Source organism: Myxocyprinus asiaticus, chromosome 9 (genome assembly GCF_019703515.2).
Source record: "Myxocyprinus asiaticus isolate MX2 ecotype Aquarium Trade chromosome 9, UBuf_Myxa_2, whole genome shotgun sequence".
NCBI classification, from domain to species: Eukaryota; Metazoa; Chordata; class Actinopteri; order Cypriniformes; family Catostomidae; genus Myxocyprinus; species Myxocyprinus asiaticus.
In genome coordinates, this window is record NC_059352.1 from 6,078,160 (window position 1) to 6,100,977 (window position 22,818).

Below are 22,818 nucleotides of genomic sequence, written 5' to 3' on the forward strand. Positions count from 1 at the left end.
TTAAACCATTGTGTATACATTATAAGCTCTGGCAAGGAATTTAAATGGGGTTTGCCAATTGATTGTGTGAAAACGATGTGTGTAATCAATCATGAACAATCAGTTTTGTATAGTTGATAAAAATAACCTTTCATCAGCTGGCAACAAAAGCATCTTTAACGAGTGTGTGCTGTAATTTAACAAAGCAAGCATTGGGTTACATGACTAGATGGATTTTTGATTTGGTTTCCAGTTATTTTCAGCTTCGACCCTGGGGTGGTGTTATCCCCCCTTCCCCCCCACACACACAATCACACACAGTTTGAAGCCTGCAGGAACTGAGTTCCTCAGACACTCATTTTTGTTGCAGTGGCTCATTGTTGTGCTGTTATAAATTCTTTAGACAGCAAACGCGACTGGTTTAGTCCCATCTCTGATTGTGGACTTTATTAGCTCCAGAAGAATGTGTGTTGTGCATATTGCAGAAGCTTTGCAAAGGCAAACCAATGTTTAACTTATTTTAAAATGTAACTTTTTTAATCTGGCTCTCAATCTAAATGAGTTTGACACCCCTGCTGTATAAAAAGTAAAATACACAGAAACACAAATGTGATACTACATATTTGCAGAACGGCTAATTTGTCCTTACTGTATGGGATGCGAAAGAGTATGTGTATATATATATATATATATATATATATATATATATATATATATATATATATATATATATATATATATATAGAGAGAGAGAGAGAGAGAGAGAGAGAGAGAGAGAGAGAGAGAGAGAGAGAGAGAGAGAGTATATACGCCTCAAGGTTCGATGTAACTTGTGCAATCTGAGATGCTATTCTGCGCACTACAATTGTACAGAGCAGATATTTGAGTTACTGACTCAAATATCTGAGTTACTGACAGTCTTTCTGTCAGCTCGAACCAGTCTGGCCATTCTCCGTTGACCTCTCTCATCAACAAGGTGTTTCCATCCACAGAACTGCCACTCACTTGATGTTTTTTTGTTTTTGGTACCATTCTGAGTAAATTCTAGAGACTGTTGTGCGTGAAAATCGCAGGAGATCAGTAGTTACAGAAATACTTGAACCACCATCAATCATGCCACAGTCGAAATCACTGAAATTTTCCCCATACTGATGGTTAATTGAAGCTCCTGACCCGTATCTGCATGATTTTATGCATTGCACTGCTGCCACACAATTGGCTGATTAGATAATCGCATGAATAAGTAGGTGTAGAGGTGTTCCTAATAAAGTACTCAGTGAGTGTAAATATATATAAATATACATATCACAATAGCCTTTAAATGTTAAAATGTCATGGTTACTTTCGTAACCTCCATTCCCTGATGGAGGGAACGAGATGTTGTGTCGATGCAGTGACACTAGGGGTCACTCTTGGGAGCCCCAAACACCTCTGATCTTTTTTTTAAAGGCCAATGAGAATTGGCGAGTGGAATTTGCATGCCACTCCCCCGGATATATGGGTATAAAAGGAGCTGGTATGCAACCACTCATTCAGGTTTTGTGCTGAGGAGCCGAGATAAGGTCCCGGCCATTTCAGCAGTAGTTCAGCATTGTGGCAGGAATGGAGGTTACGAAAGTAACCATGACGTTCCCTATCTGTCACTCACTCGACGTTGTATCGATGTAGTGACACTAGGGGTCCCTATACAAAATGCCACAACTAACTGAACTGTGTTACGTGGACTGGCGGTGTGTGATGGGCAGACTGCTGTGAGCCTCGTAGCCAGTGCACCAGGCCGTCACGTAACCTCCCCCAGTGTTCTTTATGAGTGTTGAACAGTCCATCAGGAACAAGTCGACTGCCCAACGAATAGGTGGACAGGCTTGCCCAGCCGAGACCTCTTTTCCTTCTCTTTTCTCCCCAAAAAGAGTGGAATTTTTTAACTGACTGGGAGCTCCCAAGGGGAAGACACCACGGAGACCACACCCCGCCCAAAAAAAGGGGGGGGGGTATTTTGAGTGGAAATACGTCACATGGTCTTACCGAGCCTTGTCGGAAGTATGTCATGTGGAGAGGTCTCATGGTAGGTCCTACCCAAAGGGGGAGGAGTTTCTACAAAGCATGGTGACCGGGGACAGAGGGGCCCCTGCCCAAGGAAGATGCTGTTTACCGACAGGGAAACAATTTTGCGGAAAATATCACATGGGGTTGCCTTCGGGGGAACCAGCACATGCGGAGCACCTACCTCAGTACAGGGCCTTATTAGCGTTCTTACTGAGCTGGCAGCGAGTTTCTCCGCAAACTCAAGACCCTGAAGGACTACAGAGAGGTCCCACGGGGGGATGAGGCACGGTCTAGAGGGGTTCAACCTCCTAGCGCCTCTCAGGAACCTGATCAAGCTTCCCCAAGTACTTACCATCTACTGCATCGTGATGAGCTGAAATAGCGGCTACATACACCTTCAAGGTGGAGGGGGACAGCCGCCCCTCCAACCTCTCCTGCAGGAAGGAAAGCACCGATCCGACTGTGCATCTCTGGGGGTCTTCGCGTCGGGAAGAACACCACTTAGTGAACAGACGCCACTTCAAGGCATACAGGTGCCTTGTAGAGGGAGCCCTAGCCTGAGTGATCGTGTCTACCACCACGGGCGGTAGGCCACTTAAGTCCTCCATGTCCCGTCCAAGGGCCAGACATGGAGATTCCAGAGGTCTGGTCGCGGGTGCCAGATGGTGCACTGTCCCTGAGAAAGAAGGTCCTTCCTCAGGGGAATTTGCCGGGGGGGGGGGGGGGGTGCTGTCGCGAGGAGCATGAGATCCGAGAACCATGTCTGGGTGGGCCAGTAGGGTGCTACTAGGATGACTTGCTCCCCATCCTCCCTGACCTTGCAGCTCACTGGAGGAAATGCATACTTGCGTAGTCCAGGGGGCCAGCTGTGTGCCAACGCATCTATACAGAGAGGTGCCACGGTCAGGGCGTACCAAAGCGGGCAGTGGGAGGATTCCCGGGGAGCATACAGGTCTACCTGTGCTCTACCGAATCGATGCCAAATCAGCTGGACCACCTGAAGGTGGAGTCTCCACTCTCCCCTGAGGGTAACCTGACATGACAGCGCATCTGCTGCAGTGTTGAGGTCGCCCAGGATGTGAGTGGCTCGTAGCGACTTGAGGCTGCTGACTCCAGAGTAGGAGACGGCGGGCGAGTTGTGACATGCAATGGGAGTGTAGACCACCTTGGCGGTTGATGTATGCTACCGTCACTGTGTTGTCCATCCGGACCAACACGTGCTTGCCTTGGATCAATGGCCAAAACCTCCACAGGGCGAGCAGTACTGCCAACAACTCTAGGCAGTTGATGTGCCAACACAGCCGCGGGCCAGTCCAGGAGCCGGTGGCTGTGTGCCCATTGCATCCGGTGCCCCAGCCCATCTTGGAGGCGTCTGTTTTAACCATGACGCACCTGGAGACCTGCAAGGGCTGAAGAGGCGGTGACAGACTGGTGTGATGGTCACGCGATGTGTCCCATGGTGCCATGCCCATTTCGGGACTCGAGTCTGAAGCCAGAGCTGAAGCGGTCTCATATGCATCAACCCGAGCGGTGTGGCCGCCGCTGAGGATGCCATATGCCCCAGGAGCCTCTGAAAGTGTTTCAGTGAAACCGCTGTTCTCCGTCTGAACCCCTTCAGACAGTTCAGCACCGACTGTGCACACTCGTTCGTGAGGCGCGCTGTCATCGAGACTGAGTCCAATTCCAAACTGAGAAAAGAGATGCTCTGAACCGTTGAGAGCTTGCTCTTTTTCCATTTGACCCGAAGCCCCAGTCGGCTGAGGTGCCGAAGCACGTGGTCCCTGTGTGCGCACAGTAACTCTCGAGAGTGAGCTAGGATCAGCCAGTCATTGAGATAGTTGAGGATGCGGATGCCCACTTCCCTTAGCGGGGCAAGGGCTGCCTCTGCGACCTTCGTGAAAATGTGAGGGGACAGGGACGGGCCGAAGGGAAGAACCTTTTACTGATACGCCTTGCCTTCGAAGGCAAATCACAGGAAGGGTCTGTGTCGAGGTAAGACCGAGTCGTGGAAGTACGCATCCTTCAGGTCTACCGCCGTGAACCAATCTTGATGCCAGACGCTTGCTAGAATGCGATTTTGCATCAGCATCTTGAACAGGAGTCTGTGCAAACCTGGTTCAGTACTCGCAGGTCCAGGATTTGTCGCAACCCACTGCCTTTCTTTGGTACGATGAAGTAAGGGCTGTAGAACCCTTTCTTCATCTCGACTGGAGGGACAGGCTCTAACACGCCCTTGCGCAGAAGGATGGCAATTTCCACACGCAAGGTAGCAGCATTCTTGCCCTTCACCGAGGTGAAACGGACACCGCTGAACCTGGGCAGGTGCCCGGCGAACTGAATCACGTAGCTGAGTTGGACGGTCCAGACCAGCCATTGCAACGGGTTGGAAAGCGCGAGCCACGCGCCCAAACTCCGGGCGAGGGGGACCAAGGGAATGATCATGTCGGACGTACCGGCGGGTGGGGTCTCGTGGCGGGGGCGGAGTTTGAGGTGCCACTTCGAGGGGATCCGAGCCCCGTGGCCATGCTGAGTCCAGGGACATCGAAGCACTTACCTGGCTCCTGCTGCCCACCATAAGATTGGCCGAAGGGGGGGGCAGGAGGAGTCTCGTCCCCATAGTCCACCGGACCCAATCTCGTGTGGGCGTGTTTGTGCCACAGCTGGGCGCACAGGGGCGGGGGTACCGCCGCTGGAGCACCATACCTGCAAAGATGGGACGGTGGACGGTGGCAGTGACGATGGCTGTGCACACCGGACATGTGATCCACGGAACAAGGAAACTGCTCTTTTGAATTTTTGGGTACCGCAGCCTCTTGGGCATGCGGCAAAATTAAATGAAAATGAAACAAAAGATTCTCCTCCCGGCCCTCCACCGGGGGATGGAGTGGTCTGCTCACCAGCTCCAGTGTAGCGGGTCTCCTTGCCCTTGGGTTGCCCATCTCAGGGGCGCTTCAAAGCCTTCCTTGGGTTCTTAGCGGCCGGCTGTGAGACAGGTGGCGTCTGCTTCCTGCCTTGTCAGCCTCTCGCATCGCAACCAAGTTGAGCCAAAGGTGGCGCTCCTGGACCATGAGGGTGGATATCGTCTGCCCGAGAGACTACGCCATGACCTTCGTTGACTGGAGAGCGAGGTCGGTCGCCGAGCGCAGTTCCTGCATCAATCCTGGGTCAGAACTACCCTTGTGCAGTTCTTTTAGCACCTTGGCCTGGTGTACTTGCAGGAGAGCCATGGCGTGCAGGGCAGAGGCGGCTTGTCCAGCGGCACCATAGGCCTTAGCTGTCAGGGACGACGTAAACCTACAGGCCCTGGATGGGAGTTTTGGGCGCCCATGCCAGGTGGCAGCGCTCTGTGGACATAAGTGCACCATGAGGGGATACACCTGGGGGATCATCGAATACCCCCTGGCCGCTCCACCATCGAGGGTAGCGAGAGTGGGGGAGCTGAAAGATCAGGACCGGGCAGTAAAAGGTGCCTCCCACGATCTTGTCAGCTCCTCATGCACTTCCACGAGAAAGGAACGGGGCGGGACGCGGCTGTGAGCGGCGCCCCGAGCTCAGGAACAGATCATCGAGCTGCGAGGGTTCAGGGGAGAGTGGAGGGTTCCACCTGGCCGCCCAGGAAAGCATGTCCGTCATTTCCGCGTCAGCCTGGGACTGGGCGACCATTCACAAAGGAGGAAGCTCAGTCGAAGCCTCTGCATCAGACTAGATGAGCCCGCTCTCCGATGCTGCGCTCGAGTGCTCGTCCTCTTCCCGGGCTCTGAACGAGAGCCCGAGCGCGCGACCGGGGCAAGCAAGCATGCTGGGGAATGGGAGGTCCGTGGGGGGATACCCAGCGGAGGTGGTCCCATTGAGGTCCCCAAATCGCCCCCAGCGCTAACCGACGCAGCCTCAAACCCGTAGGTAGAAGGACCAGTGCGTGAGCAGAGCCCAGACACGTAAGACAGCGATCTTGGCCGTCGGAAATGGAGACATAACGATCGCAACCAGGAATAACACACAAACGGAAAGGCATCTTTAAAAAGACGTTCCGCTCTTTCAGAAAGAAAATATACTCTATTAGAATATACTCTTTTTAAATGTTCTGCCGAAATGCCCAGGGACGTTCTCTGCAAACCACAGATGCAGAGGGGGAGAAGCCACTGAAATGTGCTGTAAGATCCAGCAGAGAGAGGTGAATGAACTCGGCGGATGAAATCAGCTCAATGAATAGAACCGCTTGGCTCCAAAGAGAAAATCTGAATGAGTGGTTGCATACCAGCTCCTTTTATACCCGTATGTCCGGGGGAGTGGCATGCAAATTCCACTCGTCAATTCTCATTGGCCTTTTAAAAAAAAAAGATCAGAGGTGTTTGGGGCTCCCAAAAGTGACCCCTAGTGTCACCACATCGACACAATATCAAGTGAGTAACAGATAGGGAATTATGATTATATTTACTTTTAATGTAAAGTTTATCGAAACCTATTTGTCAGCTTAAGATGTGGTCATGCTTATTTTGTTAATTTAAGGAATTTTTGGCCAAACCTTAAAAAAAAAAAAAAAAGATTTAAATACCCTTTACTATTTTAATGAAAATATTTGCACAGTATCAACAGTGTTTATTTATTTATTTTTTCATGTTAATTGAAATTCATTATACTAATATTGTAAAAAATGTCTGGCTCCCTCAAATTTTCCCCTTCATAATCTTTCCCTTAAAAGAAAGTAGTTGAAGAGCCATATATTTTATTATTATTATTTCTTTATTTTATTATTATTTATTTGTATTATTATTCTTTTTTTTTTTCTTTTTTTTTATCAGTGTTTTCCCCTGATTTGGGTGAAAAAGTCATATTTTAACTCATTTGTTTTTTTTTACCCTGCTTCAGCCATAATTTATCACCTCAGGAGACATTTCTGTCACAAATTTCATTCTTTAAACTGTAATGACTGGTGATTGTTCCATTTGATGTCCATCACAAGAGGCCTAATGACAGCATTCATTTCTGCTTCATCTACACATTTCTCGAAAAACATCTATAGATTTATAAAAACATCTGATATTTATCGGCCAATTATTCACCAAATTAAAACCGGCATATCGGCATGAAAAGGGCGATATGAAAAACCGATGGTTGATTTTTAATTAATTACTAACACACTTTGTAAAAACTCTGTGAATTCAAATGCACAATCCAGAAATAATAATAGCCACAAATGTATGTAGAAGGGTTGGCACTCTTAAGAACATGTCATATTTAATTTTTATTCTTTCTCGTTCTTATGTTAATGCGGAAAAAAACTCATAAATGTCACATAAATGGATTTGACAGTTGTGAATACGGTACTTATCTATAGGCTACATGATGAGGGAAACCATCCAAAAAGCTTTGAAACCAGCAGACTTTCACTTCTGAGACATCGGTGTGATATCCATTAATCCTGCATGATTGATTGAAGAAAGATTAAAATCGCAATATGGCCTTGCTTGATTATTAAACCTTAAAAGGCTGCATTTCTGCATTCAGAACTTAAGTCAGTTAATAAACAAAAATATTTTAGAAGTACAAAATAACCTTTTTTCATATCAGTCATCAAGTTTTTATATGTCGTTTTTTTTTTTTTTTTAGATCTTCTATTTATCTTTCATTGTGATTTTTTTTTTTTTTCTCTTTTTCTCCCAATTTGGAATGCCCAATTCCCACTACTTAGTAGGTCCTCGTGGTGGCGCGGTTACTCACCTCAATCCGGGTAGCGGAGGACAAGTGTCAGTTGCCTCCGCTTCTGAGACAGTCAATCCACGCATCTTATCACATGGCTCGTCGTGCATGACACCGCGGAGACTCCACATGTGGAGGCTCATGCTACTCTCTGTGATCCACACACAACTTACCACGTACCCCACTGAGAGCGAGAACCACTAATCGCGACCACGAATAGGTTACCCTATGTGACTCTACCCTCCCTAGCAATCGGGCCAATTTGGTTGCTTGGGAGACTTGGCTGGAGTCACTCAGCACACCCTGGATTCGAACTCGCGACTCCAGGGGTTGTAGTCAGTGTCAATACTCGCTGAGCTACCCAGACCCCCTCATTGTGACTCTCTTTTAAAAAAAATGTTTCTTGTCATGTGTTCAATAGATCCAATCCATGTTCAATGGAAATAATTTATTGTTAGAACAGTGAAAAAACTTGTGTACCTCTTTGTACATTTTTAAAGCATAATTCCAAACTATCTGATGACAAAATATGGTAAGTGGCAAAATACGGTATCGGCCTATGTTTTTTTTTTTGTTGTTGCTAAAATCGGTATCGGCTTTGGCTGAAAATTTTCTTATCGGTGCATCCCTAATTGTGACCTCACAATATGTCAACAAAGCCAAAGGCCCTCTTATAAAGCTTCTCTATGATATTCGGCTCAAACCATTAATAAAAGATTTTCCTGAATAACATTACCATACCAAGTTGAACAAACTGCTACAAGAACCATGGCCCTTCAGTCATTTGTGAATGTCTTGTATGTTGTGTTTTTCTCTCAGTCATTTAGAGAGTAAAGTCTTAGTATTGGAGTCACAGCAGAGGATGGAGCTGGAGGACATGAGGGAAGAGAAACAGAGACTGCAGGACCTGGTGAAGAGACAGACAGCTGATATAACATCTCTGGAGAGACAGCTGAGAGCAGCCAGCAGTAATAACTCAGTCCTGCAGAGACAACATCAACAGCTCATGAAGTCTGTCCACACACTCATTGGCCTGGTGTCTGCTGGGACAGGTTACAATACACACACTTTTTTGGGTCAACTATCCCTTTAATTGGTTCTTTGATGTACTGTATTGTTTGCATTTTATTGTCATTTCAAATTGTGGGAAATGTAAGCTTGTGAAATTATTCACATAGGTCTAATATGTCTAGTATGAGAGAACTCATCATAAAATGTCAGATTTTCTTTTATGAAAACAACATTTTCTGTAAAAAAAAAAAGAAAAAAAAAAATACAGTTATACTGTTTTGGGCATTACGTGAGGTCATCGCCGTAAACCCTAAAATCCTAAAATGACCGTAAAAACAACAATTTAAACAACTTTACAGCTCAAATAATACCCGAGTTTTAAGAGAAGTATTAATGTAAGTGCTTTTATAAAATAATCAGCTTCGCATTTCTGCCTTTAAACCCTCCAAACATTGCCCCATTCACTTCCATTGTAAGTGCCTCACTGAAACTCAGATTTTTGCTTTTTTTAAAGAAATGTTATTTTATTTTAGCTGTAATCTATATTATGCCACAAAAGCTGTCGATTGAGCTGAACTTGTATTGAACCCAGAATATTCCTTTAATAAACTAACCTACTGGAACTACTAAAATCTGCTTTGTATTTTAAAATGTACTATTAACCACCATAGTAACATAGGTTGTAAACGAAATGCCATATGATGACAATAAACATATAAAGAAACTACACACGTTACACATGCCAAGACATAACACCATAGGGATAACACACATCACTAAAATATTGCAATAAACATTAATAAAAGAGCATTAAATGTAACATAAATCACCCCAATGTACATACAACAACTGATATAAAAAAATAAGACAAAACATAAATATTTCAACTTAATACAATCAAATGTTATGAGTCATGCAGATATATCTGGGAATGCCTGATAGTTGTTTTTTTATTTATTTTTTTTACCATAATTTTACCAATAGTTTACCATAAAAGAAAAAAAAAATGACTTGTTAAACATAATGTACATTTTCACCTTTAACTATAAGGTAATTCATCAGTTTTTACTGTCTTTTTAAAGTAAATGACATGTTTTGTCTTTTATATATATATATATATATATATATATATATATATATATATATATATATATATAATATTTTTCACCTTATATGGTAAGGTAATAATATACGTTACCACCAGTTAACAATTTTTTTTTTTTTTTCTGTAGCATTTTTGCATTCTTTTCTGTTAAAATTATGAAAATTTTTCACAGTGTAGTGACAAAAAGACCAAGTCATTCATTTTCAATTAAAGTTGTCGATTTAGGATAGTTAAGCAGACAGACAGCTAGATAATCCATGTATCAGAACGAAGACATCTTTTAATCTGGGGGTTACAATAGGCTTTAAATCTGGTGGCAAATTCTTATATGACCTCAAATTTCTGGTTAATTAAAACTGACATTAATGATAAATCGAGCTGCCATGATTCATAAAGAGAGAGAAAGGATAAGCTGATGATGTCTTTGGCAGTGTGCTCTCGAGTCTTGGATGAAGTTCACATGCGTCATAACAGCACACGCTGATAAGCTCTGCTAAATCAAGAATCGGACTATTTATACAGACTGAATACATGTCAGTTTATAAATGCTCATTTGGAGGTTCACTCTAAGAACCAAATGTACTGAATTATTTTAAATAAGCTCTCAGAAGCTTGATGAACAAACACATTCTGTTGAAACAAAAATGTTTAAATGTCTCATCTCAAACCAGACGACTAGGACTTTATATTTAAAAAGTTAAGAACACGTAATTAATATAAATCGTATTTTTTCTATTTGCCTTATTCAGTTAGCATAGAACTATTTCCGACTGCTTTCCACAGATTTTTTTTTTTTTTAAAGAGATATTTGATCACAAATGGTGATCAAATTAGAGAGTAAAGCATTATGATTAAACATATATCCAGATGCACAGTGTAGTCGAGCACACTTTTGGCATTCTGATTCAGGTGTTTGGATCACATTGGTGTGCATGTAAAGAAACAATGCTATATGCGGACACAATTCATTCGGAAAGAATTGCCCCTCCTCATTTAAGTGCCTTTATGCGTAAAGTATTGGGAGTGATGACGCTGGCTGGATTCAAACCAGCATCCATCTGGAGATCATGCACGAACCACTACCCTTCAGCTCAAAGACATATTTGACTGTTTTTTATATTTTTGTTGGCTGATTCTCTTGCTTATCTTGCATTTATATAAATGTTAAACCCCAAAGTCTCTATATCTCTCCCTTACAGGGTTCTTGCCAAATGAGCAGCGGTTCCGAGACTGTGCAGAGGCCTATAAATCCGGTCACAACACCAGTGGAATCTATCACATTTACATTGGAGACATGATGGAGCCAACCAAGGTGTGGGATGCGTTCTTTCTTAAGTATGGGAAATAAGAGTTTAAACTCGGGTGTGATGTGCAGCGTGTAAAGGACTTGAGAGCGAATGAAAGGGGAAGAGAGACTCTGAGATGTATGATATTGTTCTGATAGGTCTTCTGTGATATGGAGACAAGTGGAGGCGGCTGGACGTTATTCCAACGTAGAGTCAATGGCAGCATGAACTTTCAGAGAGGCTGGAAAGACTATAAACTGGTAAGTGATGTAGGCCAATAATAGGCCTATGTTCAATGATATGGAAATAAAACAAACAATACCTTTGACTTTTAAGTCACTTTTTGTATTGTCTAAATCAGGGGTTTTCAAACTTTTGATGCCAAGGACCCTCAAATATAATAATTACCTTACAAGGGACCCCCTCCTAAAATTTATAAACTATATATTTATGCATATAAAGAGCAGAGAAAAATTAAGAAACATTTTAAGTGTGATATTATAAATTCCATTTAAATAATTAGCTTTTATATTGTTATTGTACTGAAGACAAAATGAATTATTAAAATATTATCTGTAGGGATGCACCATATTTATCGGACCAAATTAAAACCATCAGCTATAACCATCGATATAAATCGGCAATAACAGTCATTGGATTTTCATATCGCCATTTATTGCTTATGATTGCATAAGCATGAAAACGCTACTATGAAAAAAACAGTGATTTATTTATAACTAATTACATACATTTATTGTGTTGTATTAAGTTTATAATAATTTCTGTGTGTTATATAAAGAAATACTGACCAAAATGAATGAAATTCAAAAATGTAAAGCATGTAAATATAATAATTCATAATCATAATATGTGAAATGTGACAAAAACAAAAGTGCAAAAAAGTTAAAGAAGTGCTAAATCATGGTCCTGCTAATCAGGGGCAGTTCCAGACCATTTTGACTGGGGGGGCCAGGGAGGGGCCTGGGTGTGCTTGTAAGGGGGCAACAGTATTATGCCTTAAATGTCCCCTGTACACATATAAAAAAATTGTTTCATTGTTTTAATATTTGCAGACATGCAATTTTTTAAAGACAACCAAGGATTCAGTAATTTTGAGTAAAAAAAAAAAAAAAAAAAATTTAAAATATATAAACAGTCTCATGACAGATGTTTTAATTAGTCAATACACCCTGACATTCTGGTTTTCCCCACAAACTTTAAACCATGTTGCCATGCTGTTCTTTAGAATGACTAATGCAGTAAAAGTCTTGGGTAAAATGAATGATAGGCATCAAGATTTTAGGTTAGAATTTAATCAGTAGGCTATATTCAGCATGCACAGGTCTTGTAAATGGTCACTATTTCCTTTAAGATTCTTTTTTACATTTTTTAATTCACTAGTTAATTTTAAATGGTCCAGTGTAACAAGTGAATTTTTAAATGCATTTATCTATCTCAATTACTATGGGTTTTAAAAAGTTGCATGCATCGTAATTATAAGTGACCAATAAGATGCCTTTAAAGTGCTTTTTCTTATCATTATTATTTCTGTCAGTGTCTAGGCGTGCTTGGTGTGCGCCTCTTATTAGAGAATGTGGTTGCTAATATTAAGCTCAATTCTCCATTACTGAGCACATGTGTACCTCTCCCTTGTGATTGTTGCACCACGCATTAAGTATTTGATTGATAAATGGTGTTCATAAAGAGGACGTTGTGTTTGTTATCTTCCCTGTAAACTATTTAGTGATTCTCTTGCATTTCGTTTGCAACCCTGCAGCTTTGTTCTCTCTCTCTCTCTCTCTCTCTCTCTCTCTCTCTCTCTCTCTCTCTCTCTCTCTCTCTCCTGGTGAGTTGTGCGATTGCTTTTTATTCTTGCGCCTGTACCCAACAGAAGTCTACTAGTATCAATCTATATATATTATTAGGTTGAAGTGTGTTGATGTGGTGAGCTTAGTGTATAAGAGCCTTTCTCACTGAAGGTAAGGCATTTATTTGGGCTTTAGTGGGGTGGTTTATAAGGGTTCCAATTTTATGTTTTTAAGTGTATTCATAATAAATTTGCCATTGCAGGTGCAGTGGACCTGTATAACACTAGCTGCTGTTTCTTCATACCTGTTTCTTTACATCTGTTCCAGCGTGCTGTTTCAGCAGAGTTGCTTCATTTTTTGTTTTGCCAAACTTGTTGCACTACATTTGTCTCATTTCTGCATTGCACAGTGCAAAACATTGAATTAAAGACAGTGATAAAAAAAATACCTCATGTTATTTATAATAAGTGTGTACTGTATGTTGTTCCAGAAATGAAAACCCGACAGATACACATACAAAATATATTTTAGAATGAATGCTTTCCATATAAGAGCGATCTCTAACGAGCTGGGATCAGGTGCATTCAATAAGGCTGAAAATCCAGATCTGGTTTCGTGATAATAACGTGGGAAATTGTGCTACAAAAGTAACTTAACTTACACTTACATTTACACCAGCACGTGTAATCCATATTATGTAGAACTGAAACTGGAGCTGGCACGTCCAAATATGCGAAACTAACGCTGAATTCTACCTTATCTCCAGAAGTTGTTGGCTCATTATTCGTTTTACATTCGGTTTCTCCTACCCGCTTTCTCTGGCGCTGACAATTTTACAACATATCATTAGCACAGTTAGGTTAAAGAATATATGACTATATCATACAGGCATAAAACATTGAACTCAAATGGTCAACGCTTGTTGTAGCTCGAGAATTATGCCTAAAAGTGCTCTGATGGGATTTCATTAACAAGCGCTTGTAAGGGACCGACTGAAAATTCCACCCATAGTGCTAAAACGTCGGAAGTGTCCAAGTATTCATTTTATTCATTTAATTAGAGTGTAAGTTATGCATACAGTTTACAATTTATAGAAAGTGTAAATGTTTTTTTAATAAGTGTTTAAGACAGAACATGCATGGCAGTTGCATTGAACACTTGGCCACCAGTGACGTTTTAGCACAGTGTGTGTACTTTTCAGACGATCTCTTATGAACCATAAGCTAATATTTAATAAATATTGAACTTTAATTAAACTTTACTCCACTAAATATTATTATGCAGTCATCATGCGTTGGTTTTGTTTAAATATAATTTGTTTGGTCTATTTATTATGATGTGGGGTCACTGAACTCTCAGTGGGATGGAAAATGAGAAAACCACTCTTACCATTCTACCACTCCAATTTAGGGGGGCCACTGGGGGGGCCAGGCCTGTTGACACGGGGGCACTGCATATTATTATGCAGTCATAATGCACTGATATTTTGTTTAAATATAATTTGTTTTTGAACCGCATTAAGCATGAATTGAATATAATGAGGTTCACCATGTTTTTGCGGAGCGCAAAATAAGGAGACACATGGAAGCTGAGCTTTAGGGACATTCACCAATCAGAGGGAGATCTGCTCTTTACTCCCAAAAGTGATAACAGTAACAGCAATGCTGCACACTAAGTGCGGTACTACACAATGCGTGGTGCAGGTGAGAGCGCCCTTATGTGTCAGAGAGGAAGAGGAGACGAGGATGAGGAGCCAATATACTGTACGGACGATTTTCATGCATGGCAGCAAGTTATTGACTTTTTTTCCTTCTATCTCTGATTTTAATTTTTACAGTTCTCTGCAACAATCATGCCACCACTTTGTTGTTACCAACTAGTCTACAAATATCTTTGTTTACTTATTAGTTTATCTGTTCTTCCAATATTGACCAACCATTTTCTGCATTTATTTTTGTTATTATTTTTAGCCTTGTTGGTTAATAATAATAATAATAATATAAAACATATTTATACTGATATTAAATGAGCATAAAGTGTAGCTATAGGTATTTAAATTGTATCAGGTGTAATTTCATGATTGTCCTGCAGGTGTCTGCATAAGCCTGTGTCCTGACGATGTTCTTAGCGCTGTACATTTACTCCAGAGCACTCGTAAATCTATGAGCATTTTCAAGTACTACTTAAGTTATGATGCTTTTGGGAAATGGGCCACAAAACTACGATGAATCGTAAGACGGATTCTACGATCTACTTAGGCTTGCGATGCTTTTGGGAAATGCAGCCCTGGTCTAGATAATTTACTTGCCTTCTGCCACAATAGATGTATATGATGTAATGTATTTGAATAGTTTGCATTATAATATTTTATAATGCAAACTGCATTGTTATATACTGATTAAATGAAAATATCTTTATTTGGGGGCCTTTCTTAGTAGATATTGATATATGATTAATTCGATTAATTAATCGGCACTTCATGTAATTAATTTGATTAAAAACTGTGATCGATTGACAACCCTAGTTTCTGTCCATGCAGGGGTTTGGTGATCCGAGTGGAGAGCATTGGTTGGGTAATGAGGCTGTTCACCTGATCACCAGTCAAGCCCAGTACTCCCTCCGAGTGGAACTAAAGGACTGGGAAGATAACGGCGTTTATGCACTGTATGACAAATTCCAGCTGGCCAGTGAAAAACAGCAGTACAGGTATCATTTTGTCAATCTGCTTTCAACATAAAAGATAGATTTCACTTTGTTAAATTGTTTGAGATACTTTTTGCTAACTAACTAAAACCAATTGCTGTGAACTTTGTGTTTTCTCATTCTTCAGACTCTCATCAGGGGGCTATAGTGGAACAGCAGGACAGCTAAGTAGCTTAGCATCAAACGGCACTGGCTTCAGCACTCGCGATGCTGACAACGATAAGTGTGTTTGCAAGTGTGCCCTCATGATGACCGGAGGTGAGCTATGTAGATTTTCATATTTTAACTTCTCTGAAAACACAAAAGTTTTAGTTACTCTGATGTGATCTTAGGGCAGCTACTGTATGAAAGTTTTAAATAGTTCACCCAAAAAATGAATAAACCATTTACTCACCTTCATGTCCTTCCAAACCTGTATGACTTTCTTCTGTGGAACACAAAAGGTGTTATTTTGCAGAATGTCCTGGCCGCTCTTTTCCATACAATTCTGAATGGCGACAAGGGCTCTCGAGCTCCAGAAATGACAAAAAGCGCATATTGTTCATCTTGTGCACTATATTCAAAGTTTTCTGAAGCCATATGACCTTTGTGTGAGGAAGACAACAAAGTTTAAATAGTTATTTACTGAAAATGTTCTCCTATGTCATGGCTCTCAAATCTTAGTCACACTTATGTGCATTCAAATATGGCACGTTAAGATGCACCATGTCAGATTTTGACCAATGACATCGAACATGTTTTTTTGGGGAGTTTTTTCATATCTCGTGAACGACTGTCATTAGCAATATTTGCATTTTTGGGTGTACTATTCCTTTAAAATAGATCATCTTTTCCTTTCAGATCTAAGAACATGTTTGACATGTTTAAAATCCCCATGTGCTCTATGAAATTAGCTAAATTAAACAGAATTAAAGAAGATTCTAAAGTTATATATTTGAGCATAGAATTATAGAAAAATATTCAGGTTGAACCATCATTATTGGATGTATTTTAGCAAACAATGCAAATGTTTTCTTTTCTAAATCTTAAAATGTAATATTCATTAATCCCACTGCAATGGAATCAGTGTTAATATTTTAGTAATTTTTTTTGTCTTTATCATGTCAACTTTAGTCAACAGAAATAACATTTTTATTGACGATAATGTGCAAAATGACAAAAACGTGAATCCAACTGTAACAGACCAAACTTTAACCAAATATTCAAACATTTTGAAAAGCGTATAAAATACTTACAATTATATAAACTTGTATCAAACATATTAAAGAACTTATTTCAAGTTCAACTGTTCATTCGTACCATTGTCTGTGCAGATATAAGTTGTAATATTACGTTTATGTTGTGGATATTACCTGTATATAGGATGCATTTGAGTGAGGTAATTAACCCGTTAGTAAAGTTAATTTTACAGGTGTTTAGCGAAATTTTTCCTAGATTTGTCTTTCTTTAAAATAAATAAATGAATAAAAACAGTGTAAGTGCATTGTTAATATCTTGCAATATAATTTTTTTCTCATCATATTTTCATCAATATTATATTTTATATAAAACCATTTGATTATTGTCACGATGCGTCCTTTTCGTCTCATCTTCATGTTAACACACACAAAAAAAAACTTCTCTAATGTAGACCTATTCTTTTCAATGTTAATCTCTTCAACGAAATTACTGACGAAAATGTTCATTGACGAGATTAACACTGAATAGAATACAACTACATTACTTTAGTAGAATAATGATTTTCATCTTAGAGTATAAATAGTCCTGCCACATCCGTTGGGTCATTTGAAATACAATACATGTTACGAGAACACTTATCTGATTCTAGATGCTCCAGTCACATTTCTTCACTTTTTTTCTGAATCTGAAGACGACGCCATCATCCAAAATCCCAATCCGTCTGATCCTCTGCTGATTGAAGAAATCTAAACTTCATCGCACAATTATGTAAAACACATCCAGAGTTCAACACCCACTATGCAAACAATTTACTTGAAGGCTGCACTCAACAGCAGATCCCACACCTCTGGAGTCCAAGATAAACAGCTTTTTAATAGCGCGCATTACAATTGATTATGAAAGTTGTTGGAGTTAATTATCATCGCTATGGCTGCAGACCTTTGAGTGCCCTTTATGTTTGCATTTCAAATCGTAATCAGAAAATCCAAAGACGAATGCATCGGTGTGCACTTTCCAAACTAAACATGCATTGAGTGAGATGTTAGTGATTTAATCAGGGTTAGATCGACAGTATCCTCTCAGAAGAAAGCCTGGTTTCTATTGAAGAATCACAGTTTGCTTTGACAGGTCTTGCCGAGACGCCCTGCACACATTGGGAATACATGCCCTTTCAAACACTTACAGCCTGTAGACAGAAAAAGAATACCCAGCGAAATAGAGGGACGAGAAAATGTACATTATTTAGACAGATGGGTAAAGAGGTTGGATTGTTTTGCAGAGATGTATGTTTCAGTTCAGTTGACCTCCACATTTTTTATCCTTATACTGTTGGAATAGATCACCAAGAATAGAAATTCTGACATTATTTACTCACCCTCATGTTGTTCCAAAACTGTATGACTCAGCATTGGTTCTCAAATGTCTTACCCAGGGCTGGGTAAAAATTTTAATTTTCTGATAAATAGCAATCTTCATTTGAGCAATCTCGATATTGGTTCTTAAAATTCCAAGATTGACCTTTTACTCTATGCGTAATCTTTTACACTGAGAGTAAATAACTCACATATGCCACCAAATTTCATGCTATGTGACTAAAAATGTCTGAAAATTTCAGATTTCACTCACCAGTGTTTGAGTATTATAGTGGTGAAGAAGTTCCACGCCAAGATCCTTTCACCGTGTGTTGAGAGCAGGGGCGTATTCAAATGGGTGGCCTGGGGTGGTCCTAAGACAAGATCCACGCAATCTATTTGTCATTGAATAATGTCTCTTTTAACATCCATTCTGTTCTGTACAGTCAGTTGTTGATCAAAAAAATTAGATTTTATTCACACATAGCACAGATGCGGTCTTGGACTTACACCGACACCTAGTAGCTTGGATGCAGCATCATTTAAAGTCAATCGTTTTCAGTTTCAGATGACTTTGTTGAAATTTAGTATTCACAGTCAGCCATGATTACTTTAATCAATGAGTGAAAGTGTCAAATAACAGGACGGTTACTGAGATTAAGCGAGTAGTATTGGGCTGGTCATGTGATTCTAATATGGCAGCCCCCATGTGCGGACCCTCTCCATGTAGAATAAAACCGCTTTTATAAGGTTACTGATATGACTGGAGTCTTCATTTTAATGTGAGTGGTCATGATTTCATAATTACAATTCATGTCTTTAAGAGTTAAACTTTTTTTAATGAGGAAAAAATTACTGAGTGCACATTTAAAGAGACAGTATCGTTTGAGCACTTTTTCTAAATATCAATATAAATAGTGCAAATTATGCATCCAAACAATGAACATGTGACAATATATACTATATAAATATATATATATATATATATATATATATAGGCTAATACGTGCTATTTCAAGACATCATATTTATTAATGGAATACATGGAATTTGTACATTTTAACAAAGCTAAATTATAAAGCATAAAATATGACCAAAATAATTAAATTATGATAAAACACAAAATGTTAAATTAATATTTTCATAATGTACCAATTTAGAAGGTCCCCTGTATAATTACCAAATTACAAAATTTGAACGTGTGCGAACGAGAGTGAGTAAACAATGATATCATTAAAATGTTTGCGTAAACTATTCCTTTAAAGGTGAAGTGTATAATTTCTATGACAGTAGCGACATCAAACAGAACTGCAGGTAATCCAGTCCCAAACTCATGCCACTAGTTGAGCCAGAATTTGAAATCAGAAAAATTTAAACAGTTGACCTTTTAACAGAAATTGTTAATAGTAAAATTGTGGACCCAAAATCAATACCAGATTGTAATTCAGAAGCATATAGTTATTATTTTATATTAAACAATATATTGTTTTAATAAAGTCTCATTATATTTTTCATGCATTAAGGCTGGTGGTTCGATGCATGCGGCCTTTCCAACCTCAATGGAATCTACTACACAGTTGGTCACAACATCCGCAAACTCAACGGTATAAAGTGGCATCACTTCCGAGGACCCAGCTATTCACTCCAGTCCACTTCCATGATGATCCGACCAGCGGATTTCTGACATGGAGAAATCACATTGAATGTTGTCACATTGAAACTCATCACACTGAATAACAGGACTTCAAATCGGGTTGCTTTAGGAAACCCTGGTGGAGGCAGATAGAGTGTACATTTTGATAAACCATCTGTCATTTGATGGATAAATGGTGATGTTTTACTGCAAATCAGAGAGTTCAAGAGGACAAAAGAGAGCAGACTAAAAACTTGACATCTTTGTACGTTGCAATTTCTCTTTCACATGCACAAACACTTACACGCTTCCCAGCTACTTTTTTTGTCTGGATTAATCCAGGCAACACACAACCTAAATCAATGTTAACAATGGTCTTGGGGGGCCTGGGTAGCTGAGCAAGTAAAGACGCTGACTACCACATCTGGAGTCGCAAGTTCAAATTCTGGGCGTGCTGAGTGACTCCAGTCAGGCTTCTTAAGCAACCAATTGGCCCGGTTGCTAGGGTGGGTAGAGTTACGTTGGGTTAACCTCCTCGTGGTCGCTATAATGTGGTTCTCGCTCTCAGTGGGGAACGTGGTGAGTTGTGCGTGGATGCCGTGGAGAATAGCGTGAGCCTCCACACACGCTAGGTCTCCGCGGTAACACGCTCAACAAGCCACATGATAAAATGCGTGGATTGACTGTCTCAGACATGGAGGCAACTGAGATTTGTCCTCCACCACCCAGATTGAGGCGAGTCACTATGCCACCACGAGGACTTAGAGCACATTGGGTATGTCAAATTGGGGAGAAAAGGGGAGAAAATCTAAAAAGAAAAAACAAACAAGAAAATGGCGATTTCATTGGATAACTTCCACTTGCTGGCAAGAGTCCACTGTTGTGACATGAAGTAATTCCCATGCCCAGGAGAACTTTTCGAACTAAAGGAGGACTGAAGGAACGAGAAACCCAACCTGGGAATTTCTAAACTTTTTTGGATGGTTACATGCCAAGAATTTAGGCAAAGATGCCCAGATGAAGACCATGTGCACCTTCATATTTTTAGGTTGTACAAAATTTTCTGAACATATGATTGGATGATTGATAGATAGATAGATAGACAGACAGACAGACAGATAGATAGATAGATGATAGATAGATAGATAGATATTCATTCATTCATTCATTTAAATTGATATTGCCTAGTTTTGTTTGTATTTTCAATAACTGGATATTTTTATATTGTGCATATCTTTCAATTGTTTGTCCATCTTAGGCCTGAAACATACTCTATATATGTACAAAAATGCATTCTTGTCTGTGCTGGCCTTACATGTGTGATTTGTATTCGTATTGTGTGTTTGTGTGTGTGAGAGAGAAAGATATTGTATTTTGTTTACTGATGTCTTTAAATTCTTTACATTTGGTATGTGACCTGTTGTTCCCATTTCAAAAATGTCATACATTTTAAAACGATACACATTGACTGTTTCTAACATTGTATATATGAATGATGCTATTAGTTGCTACTATGGTATATACCTTATTACTTTTAGAGCATGAACCTTTCAACACATATTAGCTACTTTATGACCATAAATCTTTTATTGCATTTCATTACTTTTTGATAATAAACCCTGCAACAAAGATCAGCTTTACAGTCAAACTGGATAATAGCTTTCAACTCCTCCCAAGTTTATTTTACTATCCTGAACAAAAGTTGAAGACGCCAAAGGCCTCTCTGTCTCTTTGTGGTCCGAGCTTCCGAGTTCATATGTTTTTTGTGATTTTTTATTGAACTAAATTCCGTTTTACTGCCAAGAACAGCAAAAACAAGAGCATATGAAACACATTCCCTCTTCATCATGCTTTATTCTCACTGCAAATTGCCAATTTTTCATTAAGATATGCATTTTGTTTTGTTTTAAGAGGTCTACATGAGCAATAAAGTGCCTATTACATTAATGTTGGGTGCATTCTGTTGTCACCATCTTAATGAGTTTTATACTACATTACAATTCTAACAACTCACACACATCAAGCTCAGCCCACTGGTTGCAGGTTCAAACCTGTGAAAATTAATGACAGGGTTATACAACACAAAGAATGATACTATAAATTTACAATAGATTATAATAAAAAATTTATCTAAATATAAAAAAGTTTGATTTACACTGGGAAATCAAGGCGAAGATACACCATTGCATTCTTCAAAAAGAGTTCATTAATACATGAAACGCTATTTGCACGATTTGTTCCATATTTTTGTACACAGTGTCTTACCAGTAAGGAAAATAACATTGAATAAAACAGTAAATAAAACTAAATCAATCCAATTAGTTTTGGGTGAAAACAGACCAAAATGTAACTGTTTTTCACTGTACATTTCACTTGCCATTCTCTCTAGTCTCTAGGCACAATCATGATTTCAGGCTTGATTACATTTCCTAGTGCTTGACACATGCGCAGAGCGCTAGATGTTGCTATAGGTAGTGTAATTAAGCTTGAAATCATGATCAGTATGGAGACTGTTGTCAAGATTTATAGTAAAAAGGGAGTTATATTTTGGTCTGTTCTCACCGAAAACCGCTTCAGAAGACATTGATTAAACCACTGGAGTTATATAGATTACTTCGATGTGGCCTTTATGTACTATTTGGAGCTTCAAAGTATTGGTCGCCATTCACTTGCATTGTATGGACCTACAGAGCTGAGATATTCTTCTAAAAATCTTCGTTTGTGTTCAGCAGAATAAAGAAAGTCATACACTTCTAGGATGGCATGAGGGTGAGTAATGATGAGATCTTTTTATTTTTGGGTGAACTAAATGACAACAACACGCATACAATAGCTAACTTTACATTTCTCTGACAATATTTCAGCAATAAAGTCGTGTATATAAAGTCGGCTTTTCAAAATCAGAACTAGTCAAACCCGATTCGCAAATTAATCACTCATTTGAACCGGTTCTTTTTGAGGAATTGAACAAACGGTTCGTGATTCAGTTTGAATCAATGGAAAAGTTCACTATTGAAAC

General features: G+C 39.8%; 1 protein-coding gene across 1 annotated transcript in view; it reads left to right on the top strand.

The window, feature by feature from the left end:
- Positions 1-21,730, top strand: part of LOC127446431 (angiopoietin-4-like) — a 60,922-nt gene extending 39,192 nt beyond the window's left edge. The window contains exons 4-9 of the mRNA XM_051707333.1: positions 8,542-8,774; positions 11,038-11,150; positions 11,283-11,384; positions 15,472-15,638; positions 15,763-15,893; positions 19,690-21,730. Of these exons, the coding sequence (XP_051563293.1) occupies positions 8,542-8,774; positions 11,038-11,150; positions 11,283-11,384; positions 15,472-15,638; positions 15,763-15,893; positions 19,690-19,850 (907 nt within the window). The 3' untranslated portion in view covers positions 19,851-21,730. The remainder of the gene's footprint in view (positions 1-8,541; positions 8,775-11,037; positions 11,151-11,282; positions 11,385-15,471; positions 15,639-15,762; positions 15,894-19,689) is intronic.
- Positions 21,731-22,818: the final 1,088 nt, after the last annotated feature.